Source organism: Python bivittatus, unplaced genomic scaffold (genome assembly GCF_059951505.1).
Source record: "Python bivittatus isolate LINGU-HERP-01145 unplaced genomic scaffold, Pbiv_v1 ctg000660_np1212, whole genome shotgun sequence".
NCBI lineage: Eukaryota > Metazoa > Chordata > Lepidosauria > Squamata > Pythonidae > Python > Python bivittatus.
The window spans coordinates 400,001-425,281 of record NW_028277092.1 but is presented as its reverse complement, the minus strand read 5'-3'; the positions used below and the strand labels follow the sequence as shown (position 1 = coordinate 425,281).

At 56.3% G+C, this 25,281-nt stretch overlaps 1 protein-coding gene across 1 annotated transcript; it reads left to right on the top strand.

The window, feature by feature from the left end:
- Positions 1-6,489: 6,489 nt before the first annotated feature.
- MEX3A (mex-3 RNA binding family member A) lies at positions 6,490-23,279 on the top strand. Its single transcript, XM_088151138.1, has 2 exons — positions 6,490-7,105; positions 21,985-23,279. Exons 1-2 carry the CDS (start codon positions 6,538-6,540, stop codon positions 23,085-23,087), a joined length of 1,671 nt encoding a protein of 556 aa, XP_088007264.1. The 5' UTR covers positions 6,490-6,537; the 3' UTR covers positions 23,088-23,279.
- Positions 23,280-25,281: the final 2,002 nt, after the last annotated feature.

The window sequence follows — 25,281 nt, the reverse complement described above, 5'->3', positions numbered from 1 at the left end:
TCGTTGGTCCGCGGTTGGGCTCCCGGGCAGAGGAGACGGGAGGAGGCAGCTTCCTTCATCCTGACTGTGTTGTTACCCGTGGCAGAAGAGAATCTCTGCCGCTCAGGGTTGGGCCACGGAGTCCTTGGCGCTCTCCGAGCCGGGTGGCTTGCGGGCAGACGTTTCGTTACCCGACTAGGTCACATCATCAGTGTGCACGTGGGGGGGGTTGCGTCCTGTCTGCGTGCATGGCGCGCCCTGCCCATGTGGGTGGGGGCGTGGTTTCCTCCTTGGCAGTTCCTTGATTAGGTCATTGTTTTCTGCTTGGCGTTAATCCCTGCTTATCTGAGTATGGGTCGCTGGAGAGGATGCGTCCTGGTCTTCGTGTTTCCTTCTTAGCTTTTTTTATGGACTCCCTCTTTTGATTTATGGCCTCTTTTGCATTATTACCGTTTTCTTTGTTTTCGCTTTGGAATGCTATGGCACCCTGGCGTTACCTGCTTGTAAACTCCCGGGAGTCTGCCTGCTCCAGAAGTAGAGAGGAGGGAGGGCAGCTTCGCTACACGCTTTGCGGATGATCCACCGAGACCCTTTTCTCAGCAAGTGGGGGGGGCTGCAGGGAGTGGGCCGAAAAGTCAAGGTGGCAGCCACAGCCAGGCAACTGAAGCCCACTCCCCTTTAACATGCCCCTTTTTGAAGGGGCACAACGGTTGGTTGCCCTTCCTGCTCCAGTTGCGGGGGGCTTCTCAGAGAAAGAGCTGTGCGAAGAGCGAGTCACGAAATGCCAGCATCCCAAGGCTGGATGTGACCAGCCGCTGCAGCGAGTTGCTCGCCATTCAGGGCGAGCAGGAAAAGGAAGGGAAGAGCCGGTGGGCCCAGCGCCCGGCTGTCTGGAACTTGGGCTCCCTTCTGGCCACTTCCCGTTTCTCGAAGGTGGCTTCTCCAAGGCCACCGAGAATAAGTGTGTGGTGGCCACAAAAGCAGACATTTCCCGAATTCAGGTCAAAACCTAACCCGTCCTGCCAAAATCTCTGAGGCTGAAGGAGGAAAAGAGCGTGTTCAGATCTGCAGGGCAACTGGTAAGGGTTAAAACAGGTAAAGATGTTTTTGAAAACCCAGCTAGAAGCAGGGACAACGTGTTCACAGCAATGCGTGTTGCTCACAAGTGTGCATGTGGAGAAGAACAACGGCCAGCGACGGCTCCGCTTCCCCTCAAGCCCACCTGAAGTCAGGCATGACATGTTTACCAGCACCTTTTAAGTCTTTGACATCTACTCTCTTTCCCCTCATCATGCTACAACTGACTACAATTGTCAAATTAACAGCCAGTGTCTCAATTAACAATGGTCTCAAATTAGACATTCATTGGTTCAGGAACATGCAACTGTTGCGTTTTACGTCACGATGTAAATTGTCATGTGTTTGAATGATCTTGTTAACAACCAACCACGTAAAAACGCGTAGCTAACTTCAGGAATACTTGTGAGAATGCGAGAGAAAGGCTTTCAGGAGACATCGTAAGTCGCTACCAACACCCAGAAGTTCCTCATTAGTTCCAGCAAAGCTGCCATAGCAGACTCCTCCGTTCATCTGTCCATCTTTAAGGTGCCATAGATAGGGCTTGCTGTCTCGCGGCTGGTGCCAAGGCTGTGGGACTGGGGACACTGTTCCCCCTGCCCAAAGTTCTTGGCAAAGGGGTGCCAGAGGGAGAAAGGGAGAAGGAGCAGGCGTTACGGAGGAGGGAGGGCGAGGGGATCCTTGGGTGGACGGAAGAGACCCGCCGGGCGCCAGCAAGTGGGAGTCCCCGGGCTGCGCTGGCTCTCCGTGGCTGCAACCGCCGCCCTCCCTTCCCATCCCCCGCCCCTGCAGAGGAAGAAGCCGGCCGGCAGTACCCTGAGCGTCTCCCCGGGGGTCTTCCTCCTTCCCTCTCCCCCTCCTTCCTTGTCCCCTTGCCCCTCTCCTCCCTCCCCTCCATGATCTCATGCAATCACAGTCGTGGGAGAGACATCTGTTTTGATTCAAAGGGGGGCTGGAGCTTTCCAGCTCCAGCAACAAAAGCCTTTCCACCCCTCGGTCTCCCCCTCATTTCAATGAGAAAAAAAGGCATTCCTCTCCACTCCCCCCGCCCCGATTTGGGAAGAGGGCTCAGCCCAGCACTGCTTCTCTTTCTCCCCCCCACCCCCCCAGCCTTCCTTGCTGATGATAACAGGGCAAGGGGAGGGGGCTGGGTCACATCAGCCCTGAGCTGGGGTCCTTTTCATCTTGGCTTTGTTCAGCATCAGGGGGGGCCTTCACTGCACTGCTTCCCGCCCTCAGCAGCACCTGTGGGCCCACTCCCACCCAGAGCCGGGTCTGGGTGCTCACCCTCTTCACTTTGGCAAGTCCCTGCACCTGTTGAGAGCTGGGCTACTTGGAACGGCAGGCAGAACTGGCCAGACTTGGGTTCAGGGAAGGGTCTCTGCTAGAAATGCCACCAGGCAAGGGTGGCACTCACTTGCTCGGGGCACCACTGCCTGTCGCCCACTTCTTCCTTGTTGGTATGAAAGGAGGGAAGTACGAGAATGAAAAAGGCTCCCTTCGTTCACAATACATGTGCAAAGCCATGCAGATGAGATGCCCATCAATCACCAGCACGCAGTCTTGGAAGAGTGTCCCAAAGTGGAGATGGCGGTGTGAGGCTGGAGTTGACCTCATCGGATTTCCTTAGGCCTTAGCGAGCCACGCTTCTGCCCACAGCATCTGTTTCTTTTTGAAGACTAGGTCAAGCTTCTATTTGGGACCATGATTAAGTCCGGGACATGCTAGATAACGCTTTCCCAGCCGGACTGGTGTGGGACTTCAGGTCCGTCATACTTGGAAGGCACCAGTTGCGGAAGGGCGGCTTAGAGCTAACCCACCTCTGGTCCCGACTGACGGGGCCCCAGGCAGGTGATCCTAACAAGGGCTCCAACCTGGGACTTGCAGCAGGCCCTGTGCGGGAGAATTGGGCCTCCCAGACCTCAGTGGGAGCCGGGTGGGGTGGGGTGGGGTGGGATGTAATCACACCAGGCTCCTTGGATCCTTAGGAAGACCCTGAATCTGGATCCGAGAGAGCTTCGCTCCCTTGCTTCCCCCAGATGCCAGCAGGAAGGCCCCATTCCTTCTGGGGATGAAGCGGAGGGGCGCCGGCCTTTTCCAGGCCAAGGGCCCCCCTTGGCTTTTGGAGAAGCGTGCCTGGGAGCTGCTCCAGAAAATGGGCAGGTCGAGGCAAAAACTGTGTCTGACTTCATTGACCTTTTACAAGTAGATGTGGTCATTCTCCACATGCCTAATAATTTTACTTACAGCAGCTTTTGGAAGGGATCAGTGGGTGCACCCAAGCTCTGGAAAGGCTCAAAGGGCGGCACTGTGTTGCCGCGGGCGAAAGGCCCTGCCCAGCCCTGGGATGGTCCCTGAAACCTAAGCAGGGTCAGACCTCATTACTATTTGGATGGGGACCACCAGACCTCCTGTAGACAAGAAACTGACAAAATCCTCAAAGAAAGTAACGGCGATCCCCACGGCTGTCAAGAAAACTACAGGGGTGGGTCTCTCCGATCTTCGGGATCTTTTCTACAGTGCTAAGTCGGGGGGGGACGACTCGGGGGACGTGCTGGAGCAGGTCTATAGGTAGGATCAGCCAGGGGCCAGCCAGCTTCAGATCACAAGACCTGGAAAAACCCATCAGGTGGAAGTTGGGGAGGCAGGCAGGCTTTGGGTGGCTGGACGGGCTGGGAGAGGGCGAGGGGCCTGCCGCAGAGACTGGTATCACGCCCTTTCCCGTCCTGTCTGCGCCGAGTTCAGCCCAGAACCCAAAGGCGTCGGTGACCCCTTTGCTGATTACACATTTTATTAAAAGGCAGAGGCTCTGATGGGCAGCAGCACCTTCTCCTTCTTGGCTACCATTGCGTAGCAGGGTCTTCGCAAACTCAGACTAGGCAACACTGCATCCAGCACAGCTGGTTGCAGCTGGAACAGGGACTTTGCAGCACCTTAACCTCTTAGCAGTTTTATGAGAGCCTCAAGTTTGGTGGACTGCTGCCCAGTGGATCACTCGTGGTACCCTGAATTATGAGGAAATATGCATCTGGTGGTAGGAATGATGGGTGGCAAGGAGTGGCAAGGCAGAATGTAGAGGTCTAGACAGCGCTAATTACTTTATGAATGCTGACCATTCACGAAACAGCTATTGGGCTATAACAGTCTCTGATGTTTCCGCTCTGTGGCGATAGGCCTAACAGTCCTAAGAAGAATTTAACCGGCATTGTTAGTAAATGATGGCCTCTCTCTCTCTCTCACACACACACACACAAATGCACACTGGGAGATGATTGGGTGTAGAAACTCCTGATGTTGTGTGGGATGCTCTCAGACCCTTAATAGTGCTGCTGGTGTAGACACAGGATGAAATTAGCCTCTGTGTCTCGGTGGGCCCTGAATGGCTTCAGTTTTGACTCAGAATAATAAATGGTCGCAACTTGGAACATCAGAAAGGGCAACATCCCAAACCTGATTGAGCAAGGACTGTCCTTAAGTGGCTGCTGAACAGAAGCAAAGGCAGATTTCAGGGTGAAGTACCTGACCTATCATTAGAAATAACTGCGATTTTTTTTCAGCTGGAGGACCAGATTTATTTTAAAAACTGACTTCTGGTTGAATGACTTTCATACTCAAAAGTGCTTCATGCATTCATTTTGGACCATTTAAAAGGGATTAACAAATATGCAAGTTTGTACATCCCCCCACATTGTTTGCAAATGGCCCGTCAGTGTGTTAAATCGCACTCCCTAAGCCAGCTGGGGTTTGGGTTCAGACCGGCTTTATGAACCCACCAGTAGGCAAAATGGAGTCATCTAGCTTGGCGCCAGGACTCTCAGCTTGGAAGCCTCTGCAGATCCCTCAGGTGCACACACACAAACACACAGGTGCCAACGAGCAGGCCTACTGGTGCCAGCACACTCTTCCATCTGAGCTGTGGACCCCTGAGCTGTGAGTGAAGGGGAGCGGGGAGCCCCAAGGAGGCCAGGGAAACAGCGGGAGCCCACGTCCAGGTGCAAACTTTTCAGCTTCAGCCCTGCCCGAGGCCGGGGCACCCAGGCGAATCCGGCCGGAGGAGCCACTCCCATCCACCGGGTTCCGGGGGACCGTGTGCTGGTCTGAGGCCAGAGCCAGCCAGGGGCCCTCTGCTGAAGGCTTGCCCGGGCTTTCTCCACGACTCGTGTGAACCTCGATCGAAGCAGGGCGATCGCGCTCCCGGGACGCGGATGGAGGGCTGCGCGTGGCCCTCGGGGGCTGCAACTGCTCCCGCGCTCCCAGGACGGAGGGGCGCTGGCGGGCTCGGCCGGGATCGGCCCGCAAGGTCCCCCCGCCGCGCCCCGCCCCGGGCAACATTTTCCACGGGGCTCTCCAAGGGCAGGAGGACCCTCGAGTGGCCAGAGGATGCTCGCCGACCCCGCCTGTCCTCCCGCGGACGGGCTCCGGCTCCGAAGCCGGCGGCGGGCAGGAGGGCAGGGCCGCCGCGCACGCATGCCCCCTCTCTTTCTTCTGCAGGTCTCTGCCTACAGCCCCGCGGAGCCGCCTGCCCTCCTCGCGCCCGGAGAGCGAAAAGGGGGTGTGTGAGCCGCCCTGGAAACTACATCCCCCATCAGCCTCCGGGCCTCTTCCTGAGTGTCAGCTTCAGGCTGCAGCCAGGGAATTTAAAACAAAAGAAGCTCGCTGGCACCCCCGCCCGCCTGCTCCTGCCGCGGCCGAGCCCTCCGTCGGGCCGGGGCTCCCGCTGGCCGGACCTGCGGGCTTGCTGGGCGGCTGGCCGACCCGGGCGGACGCGGGCGCTTCTCCGTTCTGCTGGGTCTCCCCCGCCCCTCCCCGCTTCTGCTGCGCGCTCTCACTCGCCTCTCTCCCGGTCTCCATCCCCACACCCCCTTCGCTGCCAGGCGGGGTCTGGGAGAGCAGCGAGAGCAGAAGGAAAGAAGGAAGGAAAGAAAGAAAAAAGAAAGAAAGAAGGGAGGGAGGGAGGGAGGGAGGAAGGAAGGAAGGAAGAAAGAAGAAAGAAAAAGAAAGGGAAGGAGAGAAGGAAGGAGGGAAGGAAGGAAGGAAGGTAGGAAGGAAGGAAGGAAGGAAAGCGGGCGGACGCGCGGGAGAGCTTTGTGCTCCTGGATCCACGTTGGGCAGGAAGATCAGGTTTCAGCGAAGGCACCGGGAGAGGAGGCGAGCTCGAGCCGCCAGAGGCGAAAGGAGCGGGGAGCTGGGGCTCGGCCAGCAGGGGAAGAAGGGAGGTGGGCGGGGGTCTCTCCCTCTTCCCTCCCGGCCCCCTCGCTCCCCCTCTTTGTGCCTCCCCCTCCTTCCTCGCAGGCTCTTTGTTCCCCTCCTTCTCCTCCTCCTCCTCCTCCTCCCCCACCGCCCAGCCCCCTCCCCTCCCACCCCACCAGCAGCAGTAGCAGCAGCAGCAGCAGCCGCCTCAGCGAAGGCTGGAGCAGCCCCATCCTCGCCATCCCGCCGCCGCGCCCCCCCACCCCCCTCTCTCCCCAGCCTTTGTTAGCCATGCCTAGCCTGGTAGTGTCAGGGATAATGGAAAGGAACGGGGGCTTCGGGGACCTGGGCTGTTTCCCGGGGAGCAGCAAGGACAGGGCGCTGCTGGAGGACGACCGGGCGCTGCAGCTGGCCCTCGACCAGCTCTGCCTGCTGGGCTTGGGGGAGCCTTCGGCCGCCGCCGCCGCCGCGCCCTCCGCCGCCGCCGCCGCCGCCTCGGCCTTGGGGGGCGGCGGGGCGGCGCACGACAGCAGCGGCAGCCAGCCGGCGCAGCCCCCGCCGCCGCCGCAGCCCCAGCAGCCCGCGCCGCTGCCGCCGCCACCGCCGCCGCCGCCGCCGCCGCCCGCCTCAGCCCAGCAGCCGCAGCAGCCCCCGCCGCCGCCGGCCCCCAAAGGCTCCTCGGGGGCGGCCATCCCGCCGCCGCCGCCGCCGCCGCCGCCGCCGCCCGGCGCCCCCGAGGCCGGGAAGCTCTGCGTGCTGTACAAGGAAGCCGAGCTGCGGCTGAAGAGCAGCTCCAACACCACCGAGTGCGTCCCGGTGCCCAGCTCCGAGCACGTGGCCGAGATCGTGGGCAGGCAAGGTGAGCGCCGGCGGGGCGCGCGGGGGCCGGGCCGGGCGAGGGCCGGGGCCGGGGCCGGGGCGAGGGCGAGGGGGGTCCGCGTCCGCGCTGCCCATTGTCTCCGCCGCCGCCGCCGCCGCCGCCGCTGCCCGGCTCCGCGCTCGCTGGCCGAGCGGGCAGGCGGCGCGTCTCTCCTCCGCTGGGCTCCGGCTCTGCCAAGTGCCACTCCCCCTCGCCGCTTCTCCTGCCGCGGTCGCGCCTTCCCTTGCCTGCCTGCCTGCCTGCCTGCCGCCTTCCAGCCCGGTCCCGCCGCCGCCCCTTTGTCCCGCGTCGCCCGCTCCCCCCTCGGCGGCCGTTGGGTGCGCTCCCGCCTTCCTTCCTTTGTGCCGCGTCCGTCCGGCGGCGGCTGCACTTGTCTTCCGGGCGCTCCCGCGCCGCTGCCCTTGCTTCGCCCGCGCCGCCGCCCTCCCTCCCTCTCCGCCCGGGTCTCCCGTTCCCCGTCTCCGTGCCGCGCGCGCCACGGGCGCCCGGCCGGCCCTCTCGCCCCTCGGAAGCCCGGCCTGCCCCCTGGCCGCCCCTTCCCGGCCCTCGTCGCGCTGCCCGGCGGAGGCGCATTCGCGGCTGGTCCTGCGGGCGGGGACGGGCCCCGGCGGCCCCCTCCCCGAGGGAGCCGGTCCCCGGTCCCCGGCGGCCCGCTCCCCCCGCGGGAGCTACCTGCGCTTTGTGCCCCATTTCTCGGGCCCCGCTCACTGCCCCCCTCCGCTGAAGGTGACTGATGGCCACTGCAGGGGGTGGGCGCGGGAGGTGGGGCCCTTCCCGGCCGGGAATCGCTCCTAGCGCGGAGCCGAGACGCCCCTTCTCAGCAAGGGCCGCGATGCCAGCCCCTTCCCGGCCAGGCGGGGACGGTCGGAGCCAAGCAAAGGTGCCGGGGAGCGCCCAGCCCGTTGCATCGGGGAAAGTTGCTTTCTCTTTGTCTCCCTCGGAGGGCACGGATGGATGCGGGGACGCGTCTCCGGCGTTTTATTCGCCTCTGTGGCAGGGACATGATGCGAACGGAGGGAGAAGGGGCGGGGGGGTGTTCCGAGGAAAGAAGTGCCCGGCGTGAAGCGCTCGGCCAGGGCTTGGGTAGAAACACGCCTGTTACTTTAATTGTGTCCAGTCCCCTCCGGACCCCCTTTGTTGCTGTCAACCTTACACTCTTAGTCGTGAGAATCGGTTGCGCTTTTCCACGGGCTGGTGCTACGGAGATTGTGGAAGAGGCTGAGAAAATCCCCTCTTTTGTTGGGTGCCTTTCTGGAAGCAAAAGGGGGTGTGGTTCTCCTCCGGACTCTCTCGCGGCGGCGGATGGGGGGGGGGAGGCAAGTGCCTGGAACCGGCAGAGGATTCAAGAACAGATTAACGAGAGTAGAACTTCCTCTAGAACCATGTGATGGGGGGGTCCACGGAGCGGTTGGGGTCTTCGCGTTCCTGCGCCGGCCCTTTTTACCCAGGCGGCAGCCTCTTTTCCAGCGAAGGCTTTGTCCTTGCAGAATGGCAGACCGCAGCTGTCTAAGGGCTGCAAAAATTACACCCACCCCTATTTGTGTTTTCAACCCCCCTTATAGCCCAGTGTGGAGCAACCTGAGAAGGAGGGTGGGGTGGAGTTTGTGTGCCCCACCCTCAATAAAAGAATGCCAGCAACTGCTAAAGTTACCTTGCTTAAAGGGGAGACCATTGTTGTTGTAAATAAGAATGCCTTTTCCCATACACGCACACGAACAGCTTTGGAAATAGGTTGCAGCTCCATATTGATATGCGCCAGGAAGACAAGGGGGGATCTGCTGGGGCTGTGGGAAGAAGTAGGAAACTGGGATTCAGAATGGGAATAATGCTGTGGTGCAAAAGGAACTTGAGTGAAGTTGGAATGGTTTGACTTTTCAATCCAGAGGCACCATATTAGAACAATGGAACTAGCAGCAGTTTTTCTCCTACAAAGGAGTAAAAGGCTACAGAGGCCCACCAGCTGTGCTCCTGCAGCAGAGATGACCCTCAGGAACAACACCTTTCTGAGGCATTAGTGCACCACAACTGATCTGGGTGCAAATCCTCCAGAAACGGGGGGATTAAAGACGTTTTCCTCTGCTCTAAATTACTTCAGAGTTCATTCACATGCTCTGAAAAAGAAAAAGGTACACAGACGAGCCCATGACGGGTGTGTTTGTGTGTGTGTGTGTGCGTGTGCGCGCGCTTCCTCCTCTTTCCCTTGTTTTCCGCTGTCCACACTGCCCCACCAACAGAAATCCTCTTTTGCCCAGGCGCACCACACTGGTGCAGGCGAAGAACTCATAAGGTGCATTGCAGCGAAAGACAAACCTGGTCTTTGTCTAATTAGGCTGGGTTCTTGCAAGGGGATAACAAGTGTTCTTGTTGGTATTATTTTGAAAAGGAAGTCGCATGTTAGGCCATCTCAAAAATGGAACTGTGTGCACAACTACGAAAGATGCTTTTTTTGCATATGCTGAGTTACCTGCTGACCCTCACTCATTAGGCAAAGGGGTCGTTATCAACATGGTAGACAGCAGTGCACTTGGAAAGGGCTGGCAGAGAAGAATGGCTGCTGGGGGGGGCAGTCAATTTCCTCCCACTGTTCGCAACTCATATAAATATGTAGCAGTGACATTCTCGGTACAACTGCACTAGCACTGCTTATTCAATTTTCCATGGAATACGGTTGCTATTTCGCATTACCCCAAAGCCAGGAATTCAGGAGAGAAACCCTGACAAGGCCCAGCATCTCTTAGGAGCGCACGTAGTTCCCGGAAGGCTTGTTCTGAAAAGGACTCCTGCTGCCTGAATGCAACAAAGAGAGGGTTCTCTGCCCCATTGTTCCCCAAGGGGCCTGCCGATGGGGGTTTTGGGAAAATCCAGCCAATCCCTTCTCTCCGACAGCATGATTTCAGTCTGGGCCCCATTTAATTTACCTTTCTTGAGTTTGGGGGAACTGCAGAAAATGGTCCTGCTTCACGGCAGCTGCAAAAAAAAAAACGGATGTGCTAAGAATCTCACCCTTGCAGATTTATTATGGTCTAAGCCAGTGAGAGGAAATTGGTCTCTCTTGGAGAACTGGCCTTCAGTTCTGCCCGCCCTTTCTCAATGCGCGGCTGCAAATGCACCTCCTTCCTTTGCCTTTCTGGTGTGGTTCATGAGGGTCACCCCAGGGAACCGAGCCCCGTTTCCAGGTTGACTTTCTCCAGATGTTCAAGGGGTCCACACACACGTAGAGGGAGCAAGGGATGGGGGCGTGACTTGACTTGAGTGAGAGGATAGGTGACATTAAGAAAACCTGGGAAGACATAAAAACACAAGCATTCAGCTTGCCCAGGAGTAAGCAGAGACTTTTATGGAACCAATTCCAGTTCACATCTAGTTGCATCCTTCTTATGTAAGTCATTTTCTTCATCAGGCAAGGAAAGGACTGTGAAAAGGGATGCTGTTAGGGAGGTCAGCTGCATGTGCTAAAAGGGGCATATTAAAGACCCAGTTTCTCTCCTTGAATGGCTGTGAACAGGCATTTTCACCCATGCTTGGCACCCTGGGCTAGAGGAACAAAGGAAAGGGCCCTACACCACAACGGGTAAAGATGGAGTTCGGCTTCAAAAAAGTGTGCAATGCTAAGTGTGAAATACTTGTAATTTTCTCATGCACCCTGGATTTATATGGAGAGGTGTGGAAGAGTGGACTCAGTTGACATGAAGGGCAGCATTAGAATGACCAATTTCCTTGGAACGTATCTGCATTCTGTGTTTTTCAAAAGCCACTTGCATCCTTATCGTGGAGTAAAACAACCCGGCTCTTCTATTGCAGAGTTTTTGAAAGATGCAGGATAGGTTTGTAGTTTAAGTGCAAGCATCTGCCCAGATCCATTTATTTAGCTATTATTTAATTATTAATCTTGTCTCTACTTTGCTCCATCCTCACTGCTTGTGGACAGAGTACGAAATTTGCTACACCAGAAGAAAAAAGATCATAGTGGCCAACTGTAAAATGCAAGGTTTCAACCGTGGTTTTGCTGAGCCAATGGCTGAGTTCACATTGGAGAGGGGTTGGATCAGGATGGGGTGTGGTGATGAAGATTTTACGCTGATCCCAGGGGATCCAGGTTCAGATCCACTCTCCGCCATGGCAGCCCCATTAGCAAGGGGAGCTGTGGGCATAAGATAGGAGAAGGGACTGCTGTGTATGCCACCTTGAGGTCATGGAGGAAAAGCAGGGTAGAAATCTGGCAAACAAATAAATCAATAAAACATGGAGCCAATAGACAGTGTAGAGTCATCAAACTGTTTGGGCATAGCCTATAATGCTGTGTTTTGTTAACCTGGATTCAGGGTTGAGTGAGTTTTGTGAACCCAGCCTATCTGGTCACCTGCCACCACGAAGGGGCAGCTGGAGGCAGAACGCTTTGCAGTGCTCCTGGGGTGCTTCCAGACCAGGCCTTTATGCTGGGAGCCCCCCACCTCTTCCTAGGGCTTTGCGTAATCTTTCCTTGCAACTCTCCCACCTTCCTTCTTTTCATTAAAAAAAAAGTCTGTTGAGGAAGACTAGAAGCTCCACAAAGCCTTTTGATTAGTAGCCACAGGAACCATCTGTCTGGAAACACCCTTGGACGAGTCTCCAGAGGAGGAGGAGGAGCGCGCAGCCCTCCACGCGTCCTTTCTCTTCAGACCTGGCGGGTGGATACTGAGTGCGGTGGGTTGGTCTGAAGCTGGGGACAGAAGCAGAAGGGGAAGAGCGGCCGAATCACGCACCGTCCCTGGCGTTTCCGAAGGCGGCTGGTGAGCCCCGAGGGCTGCTCCAAGGGAAACTTCTGCCCTGGCCTCTCCTCTGCCACCGTTTGATCGTGCCTTCTACGCGCTACGAAGCCGCGCAACTCTCCTTGGGTTGTCCGAGAACATCTTTCTGAATTCCCTTGTGTGGAACCCAGATGGGGTCATGCTTAGCACAGAAATCATGCCTGGCTTTGGTTGCAGGGGCTGCAATCTTACCTTGGGCGCATGGTGGCAACGATGCCCGGGCTCCTGCAAGCATTGCAGGTCCGTGTCTTGTCCTGGTTTTCGTCTGCAGAGGGGAGGCCCCCTCAGGATCAAGTGGGAGGCCCGACAGTCCCACTATCAGGGCTGGTTTTGAGCCTCCTGGTGCCAGAAGACTTTGATTAGTCCAGGAGGAGGATGAACCACCATGGAACAGCAGCTGCAGCCACCAGATTCTCAGGGCAAGTCCCCACCTGACGGGGCATCCTGGGCGCTGCAGCTGCCCCTCTGGCCAGGTAGGAGCTGGAGCTGGAGCTGGAGCTGGAGCTGGAGCTGGAGCTGGGTGGCGCAGCGCCGCCTGTCCGGCACGGCTGTGAGAAAAGGAAGAGGATCCGCTCCTTTGCAAGCCTCTCTTAATTTTCTAGGCCTCAAGGTGACAACGCTGTTAATATGGAAATGGCTTTCTTATTTAATAATAAAATTACATTGGAGCCATCAGGAGGAGGTTGAGGATTATTCTCCTGTTGTGGGCACAGTGCTGGCGGGCCAGTTCTGAGAAAACATGATGAAACATGATGGCTTCTCCCGGGCACCCAAATGCCATTTCATCACAGAGTTTGGAATCCGCTCACTTAGAGGCCTGCAAAGAAGGCTGAATTTTGCCTCTGGGATCCATCCATGCTTGCCTCCTACTCCCGAGGTGCATGTACTGCTCCTGAGCAGGTGCAGAGTGCAATTCCCGCACCATTAAGGGGCTGCAAAGGCTTTTCCCACATCAAGGACCAGGAGGACTGATGGCGTCCAGACAGGAGGGTGCTATAAGCCTTGAGCTCTTTTCTAGAAGTTAAGGTGCTGGACTCGAACCAACATCCCCCCCCCGCCCAGCATTTGTAATTCCTGAGTGAGTGGATGAGGTAGTCGCAATGACTGCAAAATGGAAGTGGTGAGTCAGATGTGCAAATAGTCATCACAGACAGAAGCTGCACTCTTCCTCAAACCCTGCATGTCCCACTGCCAGGGCAATGACTTTATTCATTAGATCAGTGTTTCTCAACCTTGGCAACCTCAAGATGGGTGGACTTCAACTCCCAGAATTCCCCCTGCATTAATTTCTTGCCTTTTCTCCAAATGCTCCCAGCCTTGTCCCCACGCCTTTTGGGTAGCGTTCCCTTCTCCGCTTTTCCCTCGTAACGCCAACCTTTTAAGGTAAGCTAAAGCCTAGTCGCAGTTTCATAAAATGCAGCATCCATGTACCCAGGATGAGCGATGTGCAAACGTACACGACCGAATGGCCTGGTGCACACAACCAGGTACATCAACACGTGGGTCTCTGCAGTGCGCCAAAGCAGAAATTACTCAGCTCCCGTTCAGCCTGGTCCAGCAAGTTCCACAAACGAGCTGTGCTGACGTGGGCTGTGCTTTGGTTCTGCCCCATGTATGCTCTGTGCCCGTTCAAGGTTTGCCAGCCTTCCTGCCCGCCTGCCTAAGGGTCGGGTGAGGAAAAGGAAAGAGCTGGGGGGGAAGGCTGTTCGGCCAGAAGCAGCAGCTCGCAGCCTCAATCATGCCCCCGAGAGAGCAGCTTCCTCTCCATGGACCCGGCTGGCGCCTCTGCCTTGTAGGAGAGAGCGGGGTGACGCTTTTGGTCTCTGGGGCATGGGAAGAAGGCAGGAGCAACCTCCGAGGGAGGGCAGGTCCCCTGCATATGTGAATGAGCCCCTGCGTGGTCGGCCAGTGAGGCGTGGGGCCTTGTGGTAGAGAAAGGGTTTAGCATTTGAAGCTTTGGGCAACAAGGTGTGGTGGAGTTCCTTCCGCATCACATGCCATGCGTGCCAACCACTTTCTTCCTTTGTGTACACCCTGGAGGGCCATCGGAGGAAGGCGGTGTGGCCTCCTCCGCCGGACCGGGCTCCTGCGGGGGGTGATGTGCCATGATGGCCCTCCCGGCTTCCAAAATCTCTGGCAATGGATCCTTCCCAGACTTTTCCTCAGCCCTCCTTGCCCCCTGACACGCAACGGTCTCCCGCAGTGGCAGCTGTTCCTCTCCTCCATGGCTGCCTTCAAGCTCGCTGAACTGGAATCTGCAACACAGGCCCCACTTCCCTTTCTGGCCCTGCTGGTTGGACTTGCACCCCTCGGCCAAGCTCACCCTCCTCGCTCACCCAGGCACTGCGGGGTGATAGGACCCGCCTGCTCAAAGGAGGGAACCCGCGTCTGGCTCAAAGAGGGCGGCCTCGTCCACACGACCAGCTTGCACCACACCCTGACGCACACCATCGACCCCGCCTCGGCCCCATCCGGGATAGTGTGTGAACTGGCCACCGCCACCCGGGTCTCTCGGGCGTCCTCCGTCTCCTCGCAATCTCACAGCGGAGGTGCCCCCCCTGCTCCGATCGCAGCAGTGGAAGGAGTGACCCGGCTGAACAGCAGCAATGGCGGGGCGGAGATTTCTGGGGGGGCTGCTGCAGCCCTGGGTCGGGGGACGCGGGGGGGCGAGGGTCGCCGTGTCTGCAGAGCAGCCCGGCAGGGGCTGAGGAGGAGGAGCAGCAGCCCTCGTGTGCCTGCGCCCACTTCCCATGGCGCTGGAGGAGGCAGAGGCCCGCACCAGCCTCTTCTGCCTTTGCTTGGCAGCCACTGCAGAGCTGGGCAGCCCCCATCCTGGCCAACGTTCCCCACGGATGGGGGCCTGGCTACGATTTCGTAAAGCGGTGGAAGGTAGAGTGAGGAGCTCTTTAAATGGCGGGAGGGTTGGCCGGAGACAGTTCAGGATTGAGACCCAGAGCAGCAAGGCTGGGAGTGGAGGTGCCCGGAAGACAGATGCCCAGCAGCGGAAGCCGGGGCCAGGCGGGAAGACGGCTGCTGAGCAGGCCCTCTTTTCCCTGGGGCTCTGAGCCGCAGCCACGTGCAAAAGGGGGGCAGGCATGCAGCGCGAGTTGGTCAGCCACCCCCAGATGCAGAGGTCTGCAGCCCCGCCCCTCTTCTGCAGTCTCCAGATTGCACCGCTGAAAGTTGGCAGCAGAACTCCCAGTTTGGTGGCACGGTTTTTGCTTTCCTTAATGCATCCGTAAGCCACACAGGTATGTGATACCTCTGCGAGACTTAGCACATCTATTTAATTGAGCCTCTGCCCCCCCGCCAAATGTCAGCCCTGCCCCCCCCCCCCAGTCACTGCACCCTGTCTCAAATAGTGGGAGGTCAGTGATGGTTGGTGTAGAGATTTGGGGTGAACCACAGTAGAGCTGCGGGTTTCCTGGCCCATCAGACCACCGAAAGGAGATACTTCTGGGCCTTTGCAGAGGGGGCAAGAGATGGCCTGAAGCAGCCTGCCCTCCGTTTGCATAGTGCAAATGTTTTACCGGTTAGTCACTTTGGCCACTGAGGCCGCTTGCTGTCTTCAGAAGTCAAGGGCGCGATTCTGCCTAGATCTAGACGCGCCATCAGGGTTATGTTTCTGAATCACGAAGAGCAGCATTCTGCAGCCTGGCAGCATCCCGGCACTGCAAAAAACCAGCTCCCGTGAATCCATGTTTGCCTGTTTCAGCAGTCAGCTTCCGCTTCTGCCGACCGGGAGCGCACAGAGGCCTGTTTGCCCCAACCAGCGTATTCGGCAGTACTTCTGGCTTCTGCGATCTCGCGCAAGTCGGGCATCGGGGCCCAAAATGTGGCTCTGCGCGGGGGAGGCTGTGAGGGAAGGCGCAGAACCGCAGGGAGCAAAATCCTGCCTCCGAGCCTGCAGATGCACAGAAGGCCCAGGAAAAGCTTTATGCCCTAGGATTAGCGGGAGCCAACGAAGCTTTCCTGTTGGCCGTGCAGCTGGGCGGTTCTCCTTGCCATCCAGACGGCCAGCCCCAGGGCCTCTTCCTCCGGGCAGCGAGGGGAAGAGCATTCCGAGAAATCCAGCGTCACAGCTGTCTCTGCCCCAGTGAACCTTCCAGCTGCGAATCAGCAGGCTGGGAATCTGGGGCAGGTGGAAAGCGTGTTGCCGTTGGTCTGTGGGCCTCCCTGCCAGCCAGTGTCCGTCTCAGGATCCCGTCCCCTCCCCTCTGGCCTGCTTGAGCCCCACCCCTGCTTCCTGAGAGCATCCTGAAACCAGGTCTCGAAGCACAGCTTGGTGGGGCGCCCCCAGTTTGCCCTCAACTCTGATCTAGGGCTTCTTACCTACAGGGGTGATGATGCCAGTTTCGTGTTGGTACAGCAGTGGGCAGGGGCACATTTCTGACCAGTGGCTGGTCCACTCCAGGACGGGGATTTTAAAAAAGCCTTTGCTTATTTAAAAAAAAAAAAAAGAAGCCTGTATTTAACATTGTGGTAGGCACTGCACAGGCTTGGCAGCTCTTTGGCAATTTTAAAATGTTATTGTATCTTCCCCAGCACAAGGGGGTGCTTTTCTGCACAAATATCTGTCTTTCAGAAAGGAATATTGATGATTAGTACAATCCAATCTGCATTACAAGCCAGATTTAAGACTTCAAATGCCTGGCTGCGTGTGGCCCAATAAAGAAGCCTTGATTCCTCGTCAGTAATGCTCTTCAAAACGGCAGCCAGATGCCAGGAGGCTCTCCTCAGCACCTTTCTGGGGCCGTCTCTGGTTCCCTGTTGACTTGGGAGCAAATCCAGGTTTGTTGCACGGTGATGCATGGAGTGGTTCTCAGGGCAAAATCCTATGACTAAAATAAAAAATTTAAAAAATCTCTTTGTGATCGTAATCTTGACACTCCACACCGGTTAGCTCAGTGTTTCTCAACCTCAGCAACGTTAAGATGCGTGGACTCCAACTCCCAGAATTCCAGTGGCCGGGGAAGTCTGGGAGTTGGAGTCCTCGCATCTCAAAGTTGCTGAGGTTGAGAACACTGAGCTAGATCGCAACTGATTTGTGAGTGAACGGCCGGTTTCATATGTTTGACCCACTTGTTCAAGATTGCAGCCTGGGATCCTGTCTCCGATCTATTCTGCTGCTTGGAGGCAGCCCAGCGGTTGAGTCAGATCATCGCCTGGCCGTGCGTGAGCTCCTCTGGTGGACTTTCCTTTCCGAGATCCCAGCAGTAGTTCCTTCCCTGCTTCTGCAGCTCATTCGTAGGCAGGCCCAGGGAATGGCATTCGGGGCGGTCTTCCTTCCTCCATAGACGGCTCCCTTGAATGGTGGGCCTCCTTGGCCTCCTCCGTGCCACCTTCCACTTCTCCTGCACCCCTGTCTTGGCACCTCGCACAGCGCCTCCCAAGACCTGGTTCAGTCTCTCGTCTAGGCCACATAGTCCTTCTCGCCTGCCGATTTCGGGTGGGGAGAACATGGCCCATGCTTGTGCTTTCTCCGAAGAGAGACAGGTTCTTTTCTGTTGTGATGCCAGATTTCGGAACTCCCTGAATAAGAAATCCTTTTTCTTTGTCCTCTTTCGCTGAGCACCTTGATGGGCAGTTTTTCTCAGATGATGTCTATAAATGTCAACTTGTAATCTTCTTTTTGGCAGGTGTGTTTTTTAAATAGGGTTTAGGGATACGAGTGTGCATTTTCTACATGTCACTGATTAAAAGTGGGGTGTTCCTGCGTAAACAACTCGGTTCTTATACCAGAGGTCATTGCGTTAGGTATTTCCACTACTTTCCCTACTTCCACAATCACAGAATCCTTAAAAATGTAAGAAAACTCAACAGAATGTTTACTTGCTCTGTTATGGATTGGGGCGAGCTGGTAAAATAGTTGTAGCTGGCTGCTTATGAGCCATCTATGCGGTTGTCAGTGTCCTGGCTTAGCTGCATCCAGGAGAATTTTAATCCTGAGGTTCTGCATCTAGTGAGGAACCTGGATTATGGTACCAGGAAGCAGAGAAAATTGGGGTGGCTTGGTGCCGTGCAGAGGTACTTCAAGTGACATTCTGCGAAGGGGACTATCAAATGGGGTTCTCCAGCTCGCAATTGTCTCCTCTTCCTCCACATTATGACCTGCAGAAGAGCTTGCTTTTGGGGAGGGAGTTGGAGCATCTGTGTTCAGCATCTCCCAACTCTCCTCTTCGGTCAGTTGAGATGAAGCCCGCCCTCCCAGCCCTCGGGTCTTTTTACACCTTCCACCAAGGAAAATCTGGACGACCAGATTCCTGAGCGTTAAGGGTTGGGAGAGATGGAGACCCGAGGGGCTGCTCCTTCATTCATTGTGGGACTTGCTGAGGATGGAGGAACTCCAGGCACTTCCAGGCAGTGCCCTGCTTGAGAAGTTGCCTGTGAGGTGCCCCCGCCAGAGACTGTGCCATGCGAGCCAGCCAATCCCAGGCAGCCTCTGGAGGCAACGGCATCTTCGCTCACATGCCTCCCGCAGGCTGGCTACAGGGTTGCCCCACCCGTGGCCCATCACTCTGCCAGCTGACTGAGATGGGCTAACTTGCATTTAGCTCAGCCTGAACACTTGAAAAGCAGCTTCGTGCCCCCCGTAGCTAGGAGGAAGCGCGTTCTGGCCGAGAAGCAGGGAAGGAGCCCCAGATCCCCTCGAAGCAGAGATTGCAGCTATGGAGGGTGTACTGATTCAGCTGCCCTGTCCCCCCGCCAGGCATCCTGGGACCAATCGTTCGGAGAAGGAGCCCCAGTCTCTTAAAACTTTCTCTGGTCCCCCTGAGCTGCAGGATGAGATGGGCGGATGGAGCCGTCCTGCCGAAGTTGCTCACCTCGAGATTCGTACAGGGAAGGACGCCCGTTGCCACCCTCCTTGCTCAATTCGGGGCACCAGCTCAGTCCGCTGGCCTCTCCTTCTCCTGGCTCCATCCTCTCCCCTCTTTGGGGCCCACATCCACACACACAACCCCCCCGACTCCCGTTCTCGCTCACTCTCCCCTCCTAGTCCCCCCCCCCCCGCACCAAGAGGCTGGTGCAAATGACATTTGTTCTTCGTTAAGCTTCTGGCTTGACTTTGTTTCCCTCCATCTGCTCCCTGCGTGGGCTCCCCCTTCCTTTGTCTCTGCGTCTCCATGACCCCTTTGTTCCACGAAACCCGTTCCAGGGAGCTCGTTTCTCTCCTCGGCTCCGGCCAGCGTCGCTGCATCCCTCTTCTCCCCGATGGCCTTTTGCGGGACCAGCATGCTGGCAGAGGCAGTGCGGGGGGGGGGTTGTCTCAAGAATGGCCCCCGAATGCCAGCAAATTGGGAACGCAGGTTGATAAACGAGGCTGGGCAATGCTTGGAAGAGAGGCAGGAGCACGAATGCAGCACCTCCTTCTGAACCATTTAAAGCAGCCGCGTTTTTCCCCAGGTTTTGGGAGCTGCTTCTGGCAGGCGCAGGGGCTGTAGACGCGGGCCCACCTGGAGACTGCCCAGAGCAGCCTCTGGAGCAGCTGGGCGAGGGCCGGTGGAGAGAAAGGTGCTCTGGGGGTTGGTGGGATTCACTCAGCCCTAGTGCAAACACCCCCAGAGCGAGAGCTCTGTCCCCTCCACCCCCCGACAGTGATGCGCTTCTGGCTAGCCCTGAGCCGGAATCTACACCTGGAACAGTCCTCAGAGCGCCAGATGCAGGAGCAGCTGGAGGGTGGATGTTGGGGGTGTGGGGGATGAGTGTGGAACGCTTGGGGGTCTTCCGCGGGTGAGCGCTGAGGTGGGCGGGGGGAGCTGAGGGGCGGGGTGAGAGGGCAGGTAGTTCCATCGCGGCCATGGCCAGCAGAGGAAGATAGGATGGGAAGCTGAGGAGCCGTGCGGAAGATGGGTCTGGTAGTTAAAACCTGTCCCTCTTTCCGGTCCTCAGCGTTCACCCTAGAGGCCAGGGCATCAGATCCTCGGTGGCCCTGAGCTCCAGCTGTTGCTGGAGGCACCGCCTTAGAACGTAATCAGACTTCCCCATTGGCTACCTACTGGGACCGAGGTGGCCAACCTGGCAATGAGGTGGAGGTGGAGGTGGAGGGGAAGGGTGCCCCGCTTGGAGGCATGCCCACTGTAAGACCAGGGCAGGGGGAGTGGGGTTTGGGACCCCCTGGGACCAGGGACATTTCACCATTCGTCGCCGTACCCCTTCAGAACAGGTGCACGGTTTGGGGCTCTCATGGAGCTATGGCTAAGACTGTCTTTGCACGACTCCGTCTCGCACAGACTCTTCCAGTGGTCACTCGTGCTCTGGTCACCAATGCGCTTTACGTGTGGCTGCCTTTGAAACCGCTCGGAGGCTGCAAGTGGTCCAGAAAGCAGTGGCCCAGACAATGATGCGCTGCGAGCTGCGCCGCTGTCCATGGGCTCCCAGGTGCAGCTCGAGCCACTGACGATCACCTGCCAAGCTTGCCTTCATGGCATGGGGCCTGGTTATCTAAGGGACCATCGGCCTCCATGGCTTCTCCTCAGCCTGTACCACTGGGCACAGTTGGCACGGTCCAGGCCCCTTACCTCAGTCAGTGTCTCCTGATGGGACCTAGGAAGCATGCCTTCTCTGTCCCAGCATCCCCCACAAGATACATCTGGCTATCTATATTTAAAAGGGCCCTGAAAACCTGGCTCTTTCCCCAGGCCTTGGGTTAGAAGGGGTGGTGGATCCTGCCCATTTGATTCTTTTTCAAGAATGGTTTTCTTCCAGACATTTGGGTTTTTAATTGTGTTTTATGATTATATTTACACTGCCCCACCCAGAGTCATTGCAGAGTTAGGCAGGCTTAAAAATGTAATGTAATGCAGAACAGAACAGAACATAGAATAGAATAGAATAGAATAGAATAGAATAGAATAGAATAGAATAGAATAGAATAGAATAGAATAGAATAGAATAGAATAGAATAGAATAGAATAGAATATAGAGTGTCCGTATACTCTTAGTAGGCCACAGGATGGAGCGGAAATCCTAGTTTGTATAGAATAGCCTGGGGATGCTTGGGGCAAAGCTGGGCTGTGGTCACGTCTGTAGCACAGTGGCCCAAACGTGCCCGAACCAGCTGCTGTGCTTCCCCGCTGGGCGTGGCCCAGGCGTGTCTGTGGTTCCCAGCTGAGCTGTCTCCCAAAAGGCACGAGGGGGACGGCTTTTCCCAGCGGCTGCCCAGAATAAGGCTAGCCCTGTGTACAGCAAAGTCAAGGTCTCACCTTCAGGCCTCTTCTTGCTGCCCGTGAGGGGTCACGGGAGCAAGGCCTCCCTGGCCCAGGGGATGGGGGTCATGGTGGGTCAGCCACAGACTAGCAACGCTTGCTGTCCTGACCACGGGGCTGCCCCTGCCCCTTAGCGGCCTTGGCCTTGGAACCCTGAGAAAGTTGTGGCCAAACTATACTTTTCCAGTGGAATAGAGATTGACTCTATTAAGCACATTTAGCCTGTGATGCCAATTAAATGAAAAATCAACTAAATCAAAATATTCTTTGGTCCTGGCCCTGCTGAGTTTGCTCAAGCCCCATACACTTCTGGGAGTACAGCGTCTGGCTTCGTATTGCTAGGACTGACTGAAAAAAAGTTGTGCTCTCCTGGCTTGGCCCTGCTAAAATTTGGGAGCCCGACTCCATCTTCTGGCCATAAATCCCATGAACTGCCATCTGAATATGGCTTTCTTCTGGGGGACTCCCAGTTCCTGAGTCTCTTGCTTACTGCAAAAATCCTCCTAGATGTGTGGACTTCGACTCCCAGAATTCCCCAGCCACCTGGCTGGGGAATTCTGGGAGTCGAAGTCCACACTTCTTGAAGTGGCCAAGGTTGAGAAACACTGTCCTAGATTAATTGGGTCCGGGCTGAGCTTGGACACATCCAGCAAAGTGGGGGGGGGGGTCACTGTCGAACTGCTCTTACTGTTAGGAAGCAGCAGGAGGAAATGCTGCCTTCCCACTTTAGCCATCGCACACCCCATTTCATAAACGTCTTTCCTGCAGCGGTCCGAGATGTAGGGCGTATATGTCCCCTGCAGCCTTCAGATTTGGGTCTCGCTATTAAGTTTTGTTTCCGCTCTGTTTCTTCTCTGCCCCACAGGTTGCAAAATCAAAGCTCTGAGAGCGAAGACCAACACTTACATCAAGACCCCGGTCCGCGGCGAAGAGCCCGTCTTCATGGTGACGGGGCGGCGGGAGGATGTGGCCATGGCCAGGAGGGAAATCATTTCGGCCGCCGAGCATTTCTCCATGATCCGGGCTTCCCGCAACAAGGCCGGCCCCGCCTTTGGCAGCGCCCCCACCTTGCCGGGACAGGTCACCATCCGGGTCCGGGTCCCCTACCGCGTGGTTGGCTTGGTGGTGGGTCCCAAAGGAGCCACTATCAAGCGGATCCAGCAGCAGACCAACACCTACATCATCACCCCCAGCCGCGACCGGGACCCCGTCTTTGAGATCACCGGGGCCCCGGGCAACGTGGAGCGAGCCCGAGAGGAAATCGAGACCCACATAGCTGTCCGGACGGGCAAGATCCTAGAGTACAACAACGAGAATGACTTTCTGTCCAGCAGCCCGGACTCCGGCATGGAAAACCGCTACTCGGAGGCCTGGCGGGTCCACACCCCGGCCCCCGGGTGCAAACCCCTCTCCACCTTCCGCCAGAACAGCCTCGGGTGCATCGGCGACTGCTCCATGGATCCTGCCTACGAGACGCCCCGGCTGAACGACCAAAACGACTTCAATTACAGTTACCTCTTCCCTAACTACGGGGTCAACAAGCAAGACCTGTATTACGGAGTCCCTGAGTCGGGCGCTCCTCTCTGGGCTGGCCAGGAAAACACCAACCCGGTTTCCGTGCTCTTCTCCAAGCAGCGCTCCAGCAACGCCGGCGCCCTCCACCCCAACTCGCACCGCTCCCCGTCGTCCTCCATCCAAGAGCCCCCCCTCTCCGGGCTTCCGAGAAGGTCTCAGGGGGAGCCCCTGCAAGGGTTTTCCAAATTGGGTGCTTCCGCCACCACCCGGACATCCCTCTCGAGCAGCCGGGAGTGCATGGTGTGCTTCGAAAGCGAGGTGACGGCGGCTCTGGTCCCCTGCGGGCACAACCTCTTCTGCATGGAGTGCGCCGTGCGGATCTGTGAGCGGAGCGACCCCGAGTGCCCGGTGTGCCACGCAGCAGCTACTCAGGCCATCAGGATATTTTCTTAAAACAGCGGCAGCCGAGGAAGCCCCGGGGAACGGGAAGGAGAGCGAGCGGAGGAAACACGGAGGGAAGGACATCTGAAGCGGGAACAAACAAAGGAGAGAAACGAACTTTAATTTAAAGAGGAAAGAAACTATTTTAGGAGCAATGTATGTTATTTTTGAAGAAAATCATGGTAGTGATGAGGAGGAGGAGGAGGAGGAGGACAACGATGACGACGATGATGATGACGACGGATACGATTTAACTGGAGAACCCAGAAATATTTGGGCAGGCCATTTGCTACGCAGCGGTTGGCGGTGCTGATTCTCGGGGGCGAATTCTTTCTCAAGGTGCTCTGGGGGGCTGGGGGGGCTGACCCTCGGGTGGATCCGCGGCTCCTCCTGGCGACTGGGAAGCTCCTCCTGGGCGGCTGCTCCTCCTCTCCCCACCAACTCAGTCCTGGTCGTGGCCAGAGCGTGGCCGGCAGTCTCAGCCGGCCTGGTGGACAACAGCTCTGGAAGGATCTCCATCCGGAGGACGGGAAGGAAAGAAGGCAGCGAGAGAACCCTCTGGGAGCTTGTTCAGACGAGGACACAACTGCATTACCTCAACACTTAAAAAGAAAAAAAGACGCAGCTAAAGACCTTTCTATTCTGTTTCCTCTATTTTTTTCCTAAGAAAAGAAAGTTTAATGAAAATGAATAATATTTGAGCCAGTGAAGTGAGGAAGGGGGTGGGAAGAAGCCCAGGCAAATCCTCCTGGCCACTTTAACCTTTTCGTTTGGAGTCTTCTGAGCCACCGCAAAGGGTTTTGAACATTGATTTTTCTTTTCCTATCTGAGCAGGGATTCATCTAATAAGAATCAGGAGTCACTAACAGGGTATTTCCAAAAAGAAAACAAAAATCCCGCATGCAAATCAACCCTTCCGAAGGTGGGGGGGGTCGACCTCCATAAGGTTGCATTTCGCGATGCAATTTCAAAGATACGCCCATGCAGAAAGAGAAGTATTTTTCTTCCTTTTTTTCTCACTTGATTTTAACAACAATTTCACATGAAAACCTAAGAAAATGATCATGCAATACTGGCAACAAAGCCCCATTTTAATCCACAACCCAACAGAATGCAAAAAACAAAGAAACGAAAAATTAACCATTCAAATTAACATGTTCATATATAATTTTGTTATCTAACTGGACCAAAACTTTTGTTACTCAAAATCAAGTAAAAAGATAAAAAAAAGAAAGAGTATTTCCTTATGGACCAAAACCTCTTTTCACTGTCCTCATCTGGATCTTCCTGAGGTTATCTAGTTTTATATATTCTATTTTTTTCAGAATGAAGCAAACAGACACATGCTCAAAAAAAAAAGGGGAAAAAAACGAAAAGAAAAAAAAAACCTAATATTGAATTGCCTTGTTGAACATCCTTAATCATTTCAAGACATTTGACTCCTGCTTTTGTTATCTCAGATACTTGGTCAGACGACTGGGAGTTCGTGAGCTGCCGTGGTGGTCTCCCTGCCAAGTCATGGCCAGCCACGTAACATCGTTAGGTTTATTCAACTTGCTACCTGGATGCCAAACTGCAAAAGGTTCAGAGGGGCGGAACAAAGCAGCACACGCGCGCACACACGCCCACACACACACACACATTTTCTGCCCATTTCCTGTTACATTTGCTTAACATTCTTGGACTCTTATGCAGAAGGAAACTTTGGAAGCTAGAAGTTGGCCAGAGATGGCTTGAGAAGACGAGAAATTCTGATTTGCTTTTCGCTTTGACCGCTTTATGGAAGACTGTTTCATCACAACATAGTGTTCTTGGGAGCGATCTCTTCTTTTTCTCTGTCCTCAGTATCGCCCTTTGACTTCTGTTGATTTGTCCCAGACGGTCCTCGGTCCCGCACGGATGGTGCCAGGCCTGCTCCTGGGCCAAGCCCTGCCCCACCTGCGGCCACGCGCAGGCCCTTTGCGTAGCTTATCCCCCTGTCTTGCCTCCGGAAGAAGCCCAGCTATGCATGTACCCCAAGCTTCCTCCCTTGGCCGCGAGAGAAACCCTGCTGGGACCGACTGTGTGCCCGCCCCGCCCCGCCCAGCCCAGCCTCACAGATTTTAACACATCCCTTTTTCAGGCCCATTTCGCATCCTGACTTCTCACGATGCCAAATCCCATCTCGAGCCCATGCTTGCTCAGCGCAGTCACGGAGAGCCCCAGA

Coding starts and splice junctions, on each gene's coding strand:
- MEX3A (XM_088151138.1), top strand. CDS start 6,538: ATGCCTAGCCTGGTAGTGTCAGGGATAATGGAAAGGAACGGGGGCTTC. Junction 7,106..21,984: donor CGAGATCGTGGGCAGGCAAG/GTGAGCGCCGGC, acceptor TCTGCCCCACAG/GTTGCAAAATCAAAGCTCTG.